At 39.4% G+C, this 16,555-nt stretch overlaps 1 protein-coding gene across 16 annotated transcripts in view; it reads left to right on the forward strand.

The window, feature by feature from the left end:
- The window catches only part of macf1a (microtubule actin crosslinking factor 1a), a 315,238-nt gene that overhangs the window by 134,145 nt on the left and 164,538 nt on the right, over positions 1-16,555 (forward strand). For all 16 annotated transcript variants that reach the window (XM_036145777.1, XM_036145778.1, XM_036145779.1 and 13 more), the window contains 9 exons: positions 5,445-5,611; positions 5,700-5,812; positions 7,689-7,795; positions 7,876-7,995; positions 10,231-10,326; positions 10,522-10,649; positions 10,733-10,826; positions 13,636-13,790; positions 14,639-14,933. In XM_036145777.1, the coding sequence (XP_036001670.1) occupies positions 5,445-5,611; positions 5,700-5,812; positions 7,689-7,795; positions 7,876-7,995; positions 10,231-10,326; positions 10,522-10,649; positions 10,733-10,826; positions 13,636-13,790; positions 14,639-14,933 (1,275 nt within the window). The remainder of the gene's footprint in view (positions 1-5,444; positions 5,612-5,699; positions 5,813-7,688; positions 7,796-7,875; positions 7,996-10,230; positions 10,327-10,521; positions 10,650-10,732; positions 10,827-13,635; positions 13,791-14,638; positions 14,934-16,555) is intronic.

Below are 16,555 nucleotides of genomic sequence, written 5' to 3' on the forward strand. Positions count from 1 at the left end.
CAGCCAATAGCTACGTCTAGAAGAGAAACGGGACTGAACGACTGTAGCATCTATAGGAGAACATAAAGATGTTGATGGCAGTATGCAGCTAAACAGAACGCCAGGTTAGATGAAGCTACTATGAAGAGAAAGAACCGGGAGAGAACATAACGTTTAAGAGGAAATGCCAAATAAAGTAACATTGGAGAGTAGTAGGAGAAAGTAGCAGAGTTTTTACAGCTTCTATTGATGATTGACTGGCACCATCTGTGTCTGCACAAAAAAATAAATGTTCTGGATCTTGATGAATAATCTGGTGACATATTCTACTCAACAGGGCAAAGAATGTAGGTTTGTTGCCAAAATTATAAGAATTATTATAAGAATTATAAGACTCTGATGACTTTATGAATAATACTTGGGTGAGGTTATTGTTTATTTATGTGAATGCTAGCTTTACATAAAGAAATGACCCGACAGAACCTCCAGGCATCAGTGTAATCATGAAGGTGTTCTGGAAGGCGCTCCGCCTGTTCTGGTTCTGGTCCGTCTGAGTCCGTCCAGCATCCTGAAGCTGGTCTCAGGTCAGCGGTGCCGCCCAGCCGCTCACACAAACCTGCTGAGTCATGATGAACGCTCATGTGCTCTGCAGAGATGAAGATGGACCATCAGAGCGCTCCTCTTCATCACACTGTTTCAGTCTGTGGTTGAACAGCAGCTGCCTCTTAAAAAGGATTTGAAATTCATCGAGCTGCTTTGTCTCATTTCTCCGCCCACCGTTCCGTCTGCATCCATCCATCATCCGTCCATCATCCGTCCATCCCGGGCCTTTATAGATCCAGTTAAACGATTGATCCGGCCTTTTTCTTTCTGCTTTTATCGTCGTTCCCCTGACTTCAAAGAGGACGCGTCTCTGAAGGAGGGCGGGGTCCTCTGCTGTGTAATAAATCATTTAATCAGATGTGTGTTCAGATCGATTTCAGCAGAGTTTATATTCAGCGGGTGCTTTTATTCTGGCAGGGTCTGAGATCGACATGCAAAACCGTGATTAGAGCTCGTTAGAGCTGCCCAGTGAATCCCACTTATACCGTCACGGCAATATCAGCGTGATTAGATTTAATTTATACTTTTTTTCAGCATTAACCACAAGCAACAAAAATGTCCTGTAGATAAAGATGTTTATAAACTATTTAAAACAAGAAATTTAACATTTTGGACATGAAACCTTGTTGAACATAAAGTGAAACCAACAAACAAATCTATGTATTAGACACTCTGACTGGTACTTAATGCTTAGTGAGATTCCTGAAAGTTTCTGATAAAAAAGTAAGATTATATAAAATCTGAAACAAATAAGAAGACTAAATTATCTCACTGCTGCAACTCTCTTCCCTTCCATGTGGTGCAAAACCTTTTTAAACACGTTAATGACACCTAAAGGACACGTCTGATCCATTAATTATGTAGCCAAAAACTGCAGACCTGTGCCATTTTTTAATTGCAATTATATTGCAAAAGTGACTAATTGTCCAGCTCTAGTGAGCAATATTCATATCGCCAAGGACTGCTTGGAGTCCAGTAGTTGTTGGCTAATGTAAGAGTTTGTGTTTTCATGCTTACTGTAATATTTAATAGCAGGACATATCGGCCCAAACCCTGAAGGTCACAGAGTGACGAAAGCACAGAGGAGGGAGAGGGGAAGGAAGAAAGTAGGTAAATACTGCAGCTGTTATCGTCGTTGCAATATTTACCGTCATCTCAAGGCTTTTTCCTGCATCCCTGGAGCGCTTAGACGATGCAGGTTATGTCAGCTTCAGGTGTGTTTGTGGAACCTGAGGGTTTGCTGTAAAGATTTTAGTCTCTAAAGCTGCAGAATCATCCAGAAGCTGAGCAGAGCTGGGCTCCAGAATAAATACGAGCGCTGGTCTGATGTGGTTCCAGACGCGGGCAGCAGGACCCGGAGGACGAGGAAGTGATGCAGCTTCTCACAGACCGCTGCATCAGTCGTCACGTGCAGGATCAGAGGTTCAGTGAGCGCTCGGTGCATTAATAACCGCTTTACCTGCTGGTATCTGCTGCAGGGACATGAAGTTATTTCTGCATACACGCATGTAGGTGTTGAACTTCACAGCCTCTGGGTTGTAGGAATCCTCTCCTGTTGGCCTCCTCTCTCCCTCCCGCTCTGCGTTTTTTGGCCGTCGCTGCAGTCTCCCGGCGCTGTCCGGACTTTTTTCCAGCTCCATAGGAGCAGCAGGCAGAGAGAGGGGAGGTCTGACAGGAGTCGACTGATGACAGAAACAAGCAGCCAAGTGCTGACAGTCGCTGCTCGTACGTCGATGGGGACAAACGGTCCTAAACGGAGTGAATTCAGAGGAAAACTGTTGCTCGGTGTCCAAAAGACGATGGTCCAAAAGCTACTGGCTTCCATGGAAGCTGCGTTTTTGCCAGAAGTTCCCCAGGAAAGAGAAACTTTGGTTTTCTTTGGATGAAGTGAATCTGTTTGTTTGTTTTCCCTTTCAACACTGGAAAAAATCACTACCTACAATTATTCTCTGATCTGCAGCAGCATCACTGGACACAACATTAGGATCCCATTTGTTTATTGGCACAACCCGGTGATGATAAAAGGCTCTTAAAGATCCCAGTCTGGAATTATGTTTCTGGATAAAGTGGAAAATAATCAGCGTTGAGGAAAGAATCGCTCTCTAAGCGCCGCACGGACCTACTTGAAGTCAGAGATGGGGATTAGCGCTAGCGTTAGCATCGATTTGGTTGTAGCGGGAGTTTGAACATCTCATTAGATTTATTTCTTTAGTCCTTAAACTGAGGTCACACTGGCTGCTTTCTACTGCAGGTATTTTTTTTATAATGAATAAACCTTTAAGTATACAGCTAGTCTCCATTAGAAAAGACACGCTGGCATTAGGGAAGTTCGATATTTCCTTTTTTTGCCGATATTCGATATGCTGATATTTCAAACGATGAATTTCTGATTCCGATATAAGCCGATGCCGATATAAACTAATTTCACATCATGGCAGTCACAAAATTTAAGCATAACCCACCTTCACTGTGACGCCCCACTAGATACTGTCATTAAGGAGCGTTGCGTCCTCGTTTCAGAATATTTCATAAAATTTAGGCATTATATTCTCACCTTTTCATTATCGGGGGAAAACCGATAAGGATATGGACAGATATTACATAACTATGCTAATATTGGTCGATAATATCGGGCATCTCTAGTTAGCATATATTTAAAAACTCACAGAACCACACCAGAATTACTAAAATACAGCTTTGCTATGTTTAAAATACAAAAACAAATACTTTAGGAGCAAGAGCGAGAACTTACATGTTTTTTTTTTTTAGAGTAATAAAGTCTCTCAGTGAAATTTAAGCAGCATTTTTAGTTCCTGTTGAAGAGTTCAGGTTTAAAGACGAATAAACCAAGAAGGAATTTATAGATGAAAATGTATCAATTGTGATGACCAACTAACTAGCTAAATAGCACAAAGTGTAACGATGGGTCAGATATCTGATCACCACCAAACCTTTAATATTAGGTGTATTTATATATATTTTTAAAAACATACATAAATCCTAATGTATTTAACAGTACAAAAGGCTGTTTAAAAAATACTATCAGCATGGAGAATCTAAAGGGATCCTTGGACAAATTCCATCGCTGCTCAGGTGTCCCTGGCCAGTAAAAGTTTTAGAACCTCTGCAATAAATGAACCTAACTTTGAGAGGAAATCATTTATTAAATGTCACCATAGTGCAAAAAAAGGCCAGGAACAAGATGTCTCCTGGGAAGATACTGACTGCTCATGGCTACCTCACATAACCCCAATGGAATGAAAGCTGAACCTTTCATTATTGGAAAAAGAAGAAAAACATCCTAAAAGTGTCTCTCTATAAATGCCTGAAGGTTCTGGGTTTTTTTTTTATTACAAGGCAGTCAGATGCTCTGTGGTTTTTTTTTTTTATAAAGAAATGTTTTATACATGAAACATTTGTGCGTCACACTGGAGACGTTTAATGATTTCTTTAAGTCCAGGTTCCTCTCTGTGTCTCTGACGAAGCGAGAGTTAAAATGTGGCGAGGAGCAGGTTGATCACGAAGGAAGGTGGAAAACTGCAGAGAAGGCGGGGGGGGGGGGGGGGGGGGGGAGCAGTGGGTCCATTTAGATGCTGCAGTGGAGAAATGTATTTAATCATGCATGAATGAAACTTCATAACTCAAACCAACTAATTATCCGTATCAATGGTCAAAGACGGTGAGGCGAGAGGAACCAGCAGGAGTGACTGAGATGATTTCTGACGTGTTGTTTCTGCAGCTGCTTCATTTTTCTCATCTATATATATATATATATATATATATATATATATATATATATATATATATATATATATATATATATATATATATCTTTATAAAGAATTATCTAATATCTAAATCCTTTTTAGCCCTTAAGTACATTTAGTTGAGTACTTGGAGTTTCTAAGAGTGCAGAATGCTTGCAGAGTTTTGCTTTTAGTGTCTTGTTGTTGGTAACCGGCTGGTCTCTGAGGACGGCAGTGAAATAATCCAACTGCTTCTCTGACTGGAAACTAAACATTACAGAGGAGACGTCTCTCAGATCTGAGTTTAGACTTCATAACTAAATCTAAACTTCTAGTTTTTACAGTAGGTTAAAGAGAAAGTGACAGTACAGACTGAGATAACTGAAAAAATGCTTCGAACTAGCTTGATTTGAGTTTAGTTTAATTTAAATATGGCCAAATTAATCCAGGTTCACCACCAAACTGAAGAGGAAGCCCACACAGAAAGACGTTGCTTATCTGCACCCTGAGGATGAGGAGGACTTCCTCCCTGCTTCCTCCTCAGGACACCTTGGTCCTAGGACAGGACGATAATTCAATAACGATATATATCAATCGATAGACGTATATCGATATATATAAGGATGAATAAAGAGTTGAATAGAATAACAGTTTTTGTTCCTTTTGCATTCTAGCCTATCGTGTAGGTTAACATTACATCATTACATCCTCTCAACCAATCACAACGCAGATCCAGGAACCAAGCTCCGCCCCCTTCAAAGAGTTCAGAGAGCATGCTTTCTTTTTTTCTTTTTTAAAAACTTGCTGATGTGGTAAAAAGTTGGTTAAATAAAGGGTTTAGTTTGAATTCAATGTTTGTGTCTGTATTTAAAAACAACATAAAATAACCAAAGCTGCACCTAAAATACATGTTTCGAATTAGTTGATAATTATAGATATCAATCAAGATGATTTGTATTTTATGGAGATGCTTTTTTTTCTGTATCATCCAGCCCTACTTGGTCCTCCTGGTTTTCAGACTGAGCTCCACATCTTGAGCTTCAGACGTTTTGTCTGACGCACGTCGTAATCGTTTTCCTGCGCCGTGTCGTCTTACTGTCTCCGTTTCTCCTCCAGATCTCTGAGATCTACGTCTGCGGCGAGTCGGCCGACCTCACCGCCAAGGAGAAGCTGCTGCTATGGAGCCAGCAGGCCACAGAGGGCTACCCCGGCCTCCGCTGCACCAACTTCAGCTCGTCGTGGCGCGACGGACGCATGTTCAACGCGTTGCTGCACCGCTACAGGTGAGAGCGCGCCGCGGGTCGCGCCGCGGGTCGAGCTGCGGTCCGGTTCCAGCGCCCAGACACCGACCTGTTCCCTCTCTGCCTGCAGGCCGGACCTCATCGACATGGAGGCCGTGGCCCGGCAGAGCAACCACCAGAACCTGGAGCAGGCCTTCGAGATCGCCGAGTCGTTAGGGGTGACGCGGCTGCTGGACGCCGAGGGTGAGACCCCGGACCTGAACCGTTCTGCTAATATTATCAAACAGAACCTGTGGTTCTCCTGCCAAGCAGCCAGACCTTCCTGGTGATGTTTTAAAGTGATGCTAACTAATCCTGCTCCACATTTCCTCTCTAAAAGTCTATATTTGGACTTTGGCAGCTTCTCCGCTCTGTTCCCGTCCAGAACTTGAAATTTTTTTTAAAAGAAAGCTGCTTTATTTTATTGAGGCATAAAAAGACTCCTAAGCTCTAAAAAACCTCACTGCAGAAACGGATCTAAAAATAAGTAAAATGTTCTTAAAATTAGTGTTTTTGTCCTAGATTTGAGCAGGTAAATAAGATTATCTGCCAATGGAATTAGTATTTTGACCCCTAAAATAAGATAATTAGATATACTGCACTTGAAATAGGATGATGGAGATGAATTGTTCCTATTTTACGTGAATTATTTTAGAATCTTATTCTATTGGCAGATCATCTTATTTACCTGCTCAAATCAAGGAAAAATACACTAATTTTAAGAATATTTCAGTTATTTTTAGCTCCGTATTTGCAGTGCTGCGGGTATCATTCTTCATTTTAACATAAAAACGGCTTAAAAATCTTCTCACAGAAGGTCCTTAATTACGACGGCTAGTTTGGTTCCAGTCAAAGTCTTCACCACACTGCAAAAAGGGACCTAAAAGTAAGTAAAATCTTCTTGAAATGACCGAATATGTTGTTTATGTGAGCAGATAAATAAGATTATCTGCCAATGGAATGAGTATTTTGACCCATAACATAAGATAGTTATATATATAGTGCACCTGAAATAAGATGATGGATATGAGTTGTTCCTATTTTAAGGGCAAAAATCTTATTCCACTGGTAGATCATTTAACCTTGCTGCTCAAATCAAGGATAAATACACTAATTACAAGAAGATTTTACTTCTTTTTTTTTTAGTTCATAACATTAGAAGGAAAAGAAATCTATGTATGCAGATGATTGTGTTTTAAATGAAACCAGAGCATCTCACCCCATAAGCGTACATGAAGGCTTTATTCTATATGCAAATCTTAATTAGGTGCTCTTATTCTGAAGATCTTGCTGTGGTTGCTCTGATTAGCTCTATCAGTACCCTTGTCAGCACCAATGCTTCCTTACTCTAAAAATGTTATAATATTATTAATAACAATAATATTAACATTAATATTGTTGCACAGCTCTGTTTGGAGGCACTAATATTTATTATCCTGAATATTGAGCCTGATAATATTGCAAAACATTGCAAAATATGTACCAAAAGTAAGTAAAATTTTCTTGAAATTAATGTATTTGTCGTTTATATGAGCAGGTAAATAAGATTTTCTGCCAATGGGATACGATTCTTTGACTTAAAATGAGAACAACTCATCTCCATCATCTGATTTTAGGTCCAGTCTATCTAATTATCTTATTTTAAGGGTCAAAATACTCATTCCATTGGCAGAAAATCATATTTACCTGCTCAAATCAAAGACAAATACGCTCATTTCAGGAAGATTTTACTCACTTTTCGTTCCCTTTTTGCGGTGAGGACTGTTTGCAGATGCGATAACTAAACCTAAACAAGGCTGTTTGTCACCCTGCAGCTTTCCAGACTTCTTCTCAAAGTCAAGAACATTTTACCTGCAGAAAAGTACTAATGATGTGAGCTCAAATTGCAGCATCTGCCTCCTGTGTCTAACCAAATAGTTATTGACATTAAGACAATCTAAGATTTCAGTTTAATTTTATTTTAGTCGTCACTTGCAACGACCTCTGCTTCAAACTTTATATTTTTCTGAGATAATCTTCCTGTTTGTGTCCACCTGTTTGATTTAACGTGAATATTTCTCCTCTCTGATGTTCTCCTCAGACGTTGACGTTCCGTCTCCGGACGAGAAGTCGGTCATCACGTACGTCTCCTCCATTTACGACGCTTTCCCTAAAATCCCCGAGGGAGGAGAGGGCATCGCCGCGCACGTACGACCTGTTTGCTTTCTCTGACTTTAACAGACGATTTTACCTTCAGAGTAAAAGCATGTCTCCTTCCTGGTCTCCAGGAGGTGGACCAGCGCTGGTCGGAGTACCGGTCCGGGTTCTCGTCTCTGCTGCAGTGGTGCCGGCAGCAGGCGGCCCTCATGGCCCACAGGAACTTCCCCCAGAACCCCGTTGAACTGAAGGTGAGCGACCGGATTAACCTGCTCAATTTTACTCTGCGTTTTCCTGTAAGTAGCTTTTATGTTTCATGCAGATTTTGTTTTAATTGTCTTTTTAGTTTTTATATTTTTATTTTATTTTGAAAAGCATGAAAACTTTACTACATCGCTGATTCTCGTTTACTAGAAACTCTGAGGACCAAATCTGCTAACATGGCTTAAAAATCAGTGTCACTAATGACCAGAGGTGTCAACTAAGTACAAATACTTTGTTCCTTCACCTAAGTAGTGATTTTGGTTATTTATACTTTGGTGGAGTAATTATTTTTCAGCCAACATTTGACTTCTACTCCATACATTTTGAAAATAGTCTCATTACTTCTATTTTATTTCAGCTTGTTTTCATTCTGCTGCTGTTTCAGTCAATAAAAAAACAATAAATATTCAGATAAATATCGCTACCCGAACAGAGTGATTTTGATTGTGGTTGGAGGCACCAGAGTTTTTTGCCAAGCGCCCCAACAGAACGAAGAACAAAATGTAACAGAAGAACATTTCATTTTTAGGATTATTTGCTATTTTCCTTCTAGGATTAATCATTAATTTTGACAACACGGTCAGCTGTACGCAGACAACCATACATTTTCTTAGACGAACTTTATTGTCATTTTGTGTCCTCAGAGTGCATAAAAAACGAAATTACATTGCATACAGCTTATGACAATGTAATGAGATTGCAATTGAAATAAAGTAACATTACAATATAAAGAGCAGCAGTGATAATAATGTAACAGTGCAGGAGAAAAACAGTTATTAAAAAATTGTGCAGAAGAATGTTTCAACATGTTTACAGTGTAAAGATAATGGTGCAAAAACGCAGTAAACGTTCAGTTGTGTACTTTTAAATTTAAATTGATCATAAAAGTTCAGCAACGTTGGCAGTGCAAAGTAATGATGCGAAATGGCCATAAAGTTCAGTTCTGTGCATGTGTGATGCAGAGTCCATGTTTCAAGTCTTACATCTGTTGCCATCAAGTTCTGTAGCTACGCTTAAACGTTCATTTACATCCCAATAATAACAAGTAAAAGGTTATTGATAAAATGTCAAGTTTGACTTTTTGTTCCAATACTAATAGGCATGACACTCATGTTGATGCTCAGTATTGCACTTATATGGACCTTTTTAAGGGTATATAGCCACCTGATATGTTCATAAAAAAGACTAAAAACTGTTTGAGCATGATAAAATAAGGTTATATACAGCAAGTATCCATATTGATGGTCCTTTCTGAGCTGAAAAACAATTCGCTCTCGGCCGTGATTAACAAATATATAAACAGATGTGGCGCCATCTAGTGACAGTATCGCAGAACTATCATAACGCCGGTTTGCTTAATTAATTAAACTAAATTAAATAATACCTGACCGAGCTTGATCCTCTACAACGCCTCTCAGTAAAGCAGCAGCTCTGCGTGATAAAGACCAACGTTATTAATTAAATAAACCGATCTACAGCAACTTTAAGAGCCTCATATCAGAACATTTACTCACGTCAGTCAGTTCTGCGTCATGTGCATGTGCAGTACGTACTTCCGTTTAAATCGTAAATAAACAGGAACGGCTTTATTTTCTAACAAATTGAGCAAAAACAAAGTGTATAACACCAAAATAACAACTAATACAGCAGAAGGACGTGATAATCTTTCATAAATAGTTTGTATGCAAACAGAGTGAGCTACTGACGTATAAATAAAAAAAGGTCAAATAACGTGGCTATGCACCTTTAATATATTTGCATTGTACTAAACGACTCATTTTCAATGGACATATATGTGGTTGAAACAGCCAATCCCAATTTTTTTTAAATATTAACATCATAGTAATTATTCAATTAATTATTTGTTGTATTCTTTGTTTTGTTTTTAATGTATATATTTTTTCAGGGCCCCAGGAAGAATAGCTGCAGCATAGCAGTAGCTAATGGGGATCCTTTCAATAAAACTAAATAGTAAACAGTTATAGTAATGGGAGGAGGGATTACTTCTTTATTATACCCATTACTTTTATACGTGAGTAAAAGGTTTGAGTTGATACTTCTACAGAAGTATTTTTAACCCCTATTATCTGTACTTTAACTTGAGTAATAGATGTGAATACTTGTGACAGCTCTGCTAACCTGAGCTCATCAGATCCTGTTGTTGTTTAGCTGCGTCAGTTTAAAGGAGCGGCGGTTTGATCTGTCTCTGTTTCCTCCTGCAGGCACTTTATAACGAGTACATCCATTTCAAGGAGACGGAGATCCCCGCCAAGGAGGCGGAGAAGTCTCACATCGAGCACCTCTACAAGCTGCTGGAGGTGAGCGCCGTCGGACACGGGGCGCGCCGCGCGTCACGGGTTCGATTCCCGGCCGGATCGGTTTTGTGCTCGCGTTGGTCCCCGAAGCAAAGCCTGCTCCCCCTGTGGAGCAGCGGGACTCAAAACAAAAGCTCCTCCTGTGTTCCCGCTCAGCTGATCCTCCCCACAGACTCATGATCTGTTGCTGTCCCCCAGGTTTGGGTCGAGTTCGGCCGCATTAAGCTCCCTCACGGCCTCCATCCCAACGAGCTGGAGGAGGAGTGGGGCAAGCTCATCCTGGAGATGCTGGAGAGGGAGAAGGCCCTCAGGCCGGCTGTGGAGAGGTGCGGAAACACTCGGCATGGAGCTGCCGTCCTCACGGCGTGGTCTCAGAGGCGTTCCCGCTGAACCTGTGCGTGTTTTTCAGGGTGGAGCTGCTGCTGCAGCGAGCCAACAAGATCCAGAACACGGCTGTGGACTGCGAGGAGAAGCTGACCCTGGCTAAGAACACGCTTCAGGCTGTGAGTCCGCCTGCGTTCAGCGTCTGGTTCAGGGTTGGAGTAAACATTACACGTAGCTGCATGGCTTTACACTGCAAAAATGGATCTAAAAATAAGTCAAATTTTCTTAAAGTTAGTGTATTTATCCTTGATTTGAGTAGGTAAAATGGATTATCTGCCAATGGAATGAGTATTTTGACCCCTAAAATAAGATAATTAGACATCATGTACTTGAAATAAGAAGATGGAGATGAATTGTTCCTATTTTAAGTGCAAAAATCTCATTCCATTGGCAAATAGTGTTATTTGCCTGCTCAAAACAAGTACAAATACACTCATTTTAAGAATATTTTACTTATTTCTAGTTCTGTTTTTGCAGTGTATGACGTCTCAGAGGGGACATCAAATATTTACCCACGATTTTTCCTGCTTCCTGCAGATATTCCCCCATTTATCCTGGAAACAGAAACTCTCTTAATAAATATCCTAGATTAAGCTTCTTATTCGTTACTCAACAGAAATCATTACGATAAAAGATTTTAAATCAGTGGCACAGAATAAACACACTGACAGGAAATCCCCTCTGATAACTTTATGCATCTCACTGCAAAAAGGGAACTAAAAGTTGCCAACCAAATAAGATGTTTGCACTTACAATAAGAATAATTCATCTCCATCATCTCATTTCAAGTGCAGGATGTCTAGTTATCTTATTTTAAGGGTAGAAATTCTCATTCCATTGGCAAATAGTCCTATTTAGCTGCTCGAATCAAGTAAAAAATATACTGATTTTAAGAAACTTTTGCTTACTTTTAGTTACCATTTTGCAGTGATAAAAACATTTTTTTATTATAAAAACTTTATATAATAACCAGGCAAAAGAGACCCACTGAGACGGAGCTCTTTCAGGAGGAGGACCTGGCCAGAATCAAGAAACGGAATAAAATTTAGAATATATTCAAGTAGATGAGGAAGTGAATTGTGAAAATGTGATGTAAAAAGAAAAAAAAATGAAAGAGAAAAAATATAGAGCATAGAAGAGAAGATCTAATAATCAATAAAAATTAAAGAAATAATAAAAAGTAATAGATTTTTTTTTATTGGCAGTGGTTTGTTTTTGTTTTCTGGGCTTTTTCTGTTCCTGCTTAAACTTCTAAAACATTCTTAGTAAGAAAAAAAGATATAAACTAATAAATAAACGGAATAAAGTGAACAATCATGGATTTTTAGGGAAGCCTAAAATTCGTGCCTAATATTTCATATCCAGATACTAATATTTCTGTTGTAGCCAATAACCAATATATGCTGACATTATTTTTATTTATCTTTTTGACACAGTAAAAACACAACCTCATCTCTAACATTGCTGCTCTGCTAAAGTTTACACCCCCCCCCTCCATTTTGTACTGCAAAAACTGAACTAAAAATAGGTAAACTTTTCTTGAATTTAGTGTATTTGCGCTTGATTTGAGCAGGTAAATAAGATAATCTGCAAATGGAATAAGAGTTTTGCCCTTAAAATAGGAACAACTCATCTCCATCGTCTAATTTCAATCGCAGTATATCTAATTATCTCATTCTAGGGGTTAAAATGCTCATTCCATTGGCAGAAAATCTTATTTACCAACTCAAATCAAGGACGAATGCAATATTTCAAGACAGTTTTACTTATTTTGAGTTCCATTTTTGCAGTGCAGTCACATGACCAAACAAACACCACATGGCCACGCCTCCCACCAGAGACAGTGGCTACATGATAGAAATAAACATAGTCTGTTAATATTCGTCGGGAATTAAAAATTGATAAATATCGGCCGATACCGACGTTAATGCCGATATATTGTGCCTCTCTAATTAACCTCTTTTTCTCCTTCATGCATATCCATTATTGCTCACAAGGCCAAGTCATTTTCTTCATTATCTCTAGGGCTGTGCATAAAAATCGATACAAAGATTAATATCAATGTTTTTAAAAATGATTTAATATCGATATTCTGGCTTTCAATATCGATATACCTCCCAACCCCTAGGGGGCGTTATTACAGCCATTACTGTTCACAGCGAGGAAGTGAGACGGATTTGTGGAACGGCCGACAGGATTTTAGAAGCTCCTTCATCCCTAAAATCAGACGTTTGGGACATTTTTGGTTTCTGTGATACGTTAAATGCATTGAACTTTATTTTCCTGTTAATATATCAATAAATGTTCAATAAATACAACATAAATATAAAATTTGGCTGGTTTTGTTGGTTGAATGACTTTGAGCATTAATTTGAAAGTAATAAATATCGATACTGGAGTCAAATCAAGCTGAGCTATATAGAGAATTGTATCGAATTGACTCATCCTAAATGACACCCAGCCCTAATTAGCTCCTTTATTTCAGTGTAAGGTTTTATAATCCCGGGACCTCTAGTAGCCTGGAAAACAGACTCACTTCCTCAAACCCAACAGAACACAAAACCCAACAAGACGCAAGAGAAATGACCTTAAACCAAGAAGCAGAAACCTATTAAACAGGAAAAAGCAAAGATGATTACGGCACAAATTCCTCCAGTTAAATAAGCATCAGGGTTCATCGGCAGGACATAATTGACCTCCTGACTCAGGATTTATTAATTTTCTGATAATTGGCGCAGAAAAATCAACAGAGAAGAATATTTTTAGCAGTATATAAACATCTAGGCCTGACATGGGAGCAGATGCACAGGAAATAAATGGGGGGTGTTCATGTTGTGACCTCTGGGACCTGAATGGTCAGTGTTTGTGAGCTGCACTGCTGCAGCCTGTGGGGGAAATGAAAGGATTTCTGCGTCCTCTGCTCTGCAGGACATGTCCCGAGCCGAGAGCGGCGAGGCGGCGCAGTGCGAGGGAGAAATGGCGTGCTACCTGCAGGACTGCGAGGCGCTGATCAGACAAAACGAGCAGGATCTGAAAATCCTTCGAGAGGAGAAGTACTACCAGGTGGATCAGCTGGCCTTCAGGTGAGTCTGAAGTAGCCGGCTTTAACCAGAACTTCTGCTCATTCTCTTAATTTAGTCATTCATTTTGTTGCTAATTGTGTAAATAAATGGAATTATGGCCTTTTTTTCTCTTGGCTTTGGAAGAAGGTTTAATGATGAGTCCAAGTTTGTAAATGATGTAAAATATTCTAATACTTTTTGTGGATTTTAAATCAGTTTAATTGTGTTTTATGGTGATTATTATAGAGAATGCACTGCAAAAACGGATCTAAAAATAAGTAAAATGTTCTTAAAATTAGTGTATTTATTCTTGATTTGAGCAGGTAAATAAGATTATCTGCCAATGGAATGAGTATTTTGACCCCTAAAATAAGATAATTAGACATACTGCACTTGAAATAGATGATTGAGATGAATTGTTCCTATTTTAAGTGCAAAATTCTTATTCCATTGGCAAATCATCTTATTTACCTGCTCAAATCAAGGACAAATACACAGATTTTAAGAACATTTTACTTCTACTTCTAGTTCTGTTTTTGCAGTGCGGTTGAGTTTCTTCTGAATCACATTTAATCCGCTTTAAATCGGGTTTGATGTGAACATGTTGGCTGCACCCTGCACCTTAAACCGATTCTGCCTCCTGTAAAAAAACACCGTCTCACCTTTTCCTGAAGACAAGAGGTTCAGAGAAGAACAGCGGCAGAGCGTCTGGAAGGCGGAGCTACGTCACGCCTCCGCTGCTTCTGTTTTTACCAGAAACACTCAAATATACGTGGATAAATAACAACTCCGGTTGATATTTCATAGCGTTTCTGGTGTTTGTGACGCGGTGTACGAGCGGCTGAATGATTTCTGCCCGTCTTCCGCAGAGTTTCCCGCCTTCAGGAGGAGCTGGTCTCCCTCCGGCTGCAGTGCGCCAGCGTCTACAGGAAGGGCCACTTCTCCCAGGCCCTGGGCCCCACCGCCACCGAGCCGCCCTGGCAGAGAGCCACGGACGGAGGCCTGTCTCTGGGCCAGACGCTGCTGGGAGCCGTGGGAGCAGCCGGAGCCGCTCTCCTGCGGCGACCGACGGCTCGCTCCCAGCTGGTGGCGATGTCGTCCTCGGAGGACGAAGGAAGCCTGAGATTCATCTACGAGCTGCTGGGATGGGTGGAGGAGACACAGGTCAGCCTCTGGCATGCTAAGGTTCTACCAGCAGGGACCATTTTAGGTTATTATAAACCTATAAACGACAGACCGGTGATTCAGCGGGTCCGTTACTGGAACAATTATCATTTTAGGTGCTTAGTATGGGGTGAGATAGCTGTCAATATAAATGTATGCAACTCATACATGCGTGTGACATCAGAGGTTTCAAATGTAAGAATACAAGTTTAGAAGTTATAAATACAAGTTACAACTTTGTAAGAATGCATACAAGTAAAAAAAAACAAATTTACGAGTACAAAGTTACAATTTTAATGGTACAAAATTACAAATTTCTAAGTACAAATCATAAATTTGAGTACAAATCCCTAATTTACGAGTACAAATCACACATTTACGAGTACAAAATTACAAATTTACGAGTACAAATCCCTAATTTACGAGTACAAATCCCTAATTTACGAGTACAAATCCCTAATTTACTGGTACAAAATTACAAATTTAATGGTACAAAATTACAAATTTAATGGTACAAAATTACAAATTTTTGAGTACAAATCTCTAATTTACGAGTACAAAATTACAAATTTAATGGTACAAAATTACAAATTTATGAGTACAATAATTTATGAGTACAAAATTACAACGTTGAGTACAAAATTACAAAGTTGAGTACAAAATTACAAAGTTGAGTACAAAATTACAAAGTTGAGTACAAAATTACAAAGTTGAGTACAAAATTACAAAGTTGAGTACAAAATTACAAATTTGAGTACAAAATTACAAATTTACCAGTACAAAATTACTAATTTACCAGTACAAATCCCTAATTTACAAGTACAAATTACAAATATAACAGTTTAATCAGGGGTTTTAGTCTCGTAAATCAGATATTCGTACTTGTTTTGTTCTAAAGTTGTATTCTTACATATGTAACATCTGATGTCACGCGTATGTATGAGTTGACAACAAGAACAAATACAGATCTTAAATTCATGTTTATTGACTTACATTTTCAAATGTAGACACCTATGCATACGTTTTTATTGACAGTTATGTTACCCCATAGATTAGACTCAGATTTTCAGGAGGGAAATAAAAAAATTTTTCTTTACTTCTACGTCCATAATGTCAATAGAGTGGACATTGTGGACGAATACAACTTTGTTATTGAGTAAAAGCCTTTAATGAGGCAACAGGGCTGGAAAAACATGCATGTTGTGACCCATCAGTTTAAGGTGAAATAAAACGGATCAGAATGGGATGATGATCAGATGCTGGTCAGAAGTATTATTGATGTTGCTAATGGCTTTCTTTTAGTCCCGATAGCAAAAGTAGCCAGAGGTTTAAAAAATGCTCAGGCTCTGGTTGCTATGGCGATTCCCGCCTGTTATCGGGTGCAGAAAGGAGGGAGAGGGATGGGAAATTAAACGCTTAAAGCTTTAGTCAGACTGTTTGCTAAATCTGTCGTCACTGTGGGAACCGGAACATTTTAACGGGTCTGCTGGGTTCTACGTGCGAAACACGAGAGGCTAACGAGAAACGTAGCAGAACCGGGACGAAACGCTCCGTTATGACACGCGTGCCTCATTAATCTCCACTTTCACCGTAACAACGAGGTTTATGCAGATCCACGTTAT

Source organism: Fundulus heteroclitus, chromosome 13 (assembly GCF_011125445.2).
Source record: "Fundulus heteroclitus isolate FHET01 chromosome 13, MU-UCD_Fhet_4.1, whole genome shotgun sequence".
Classification (NCBI taxonomy): domain Eukaryota; kingdom Metazoa; phylum Chordata; class Actinopteri; order Cyprinodontiformes; family Fundulidae; genus Fundulus; species Fundulus heteroclitus.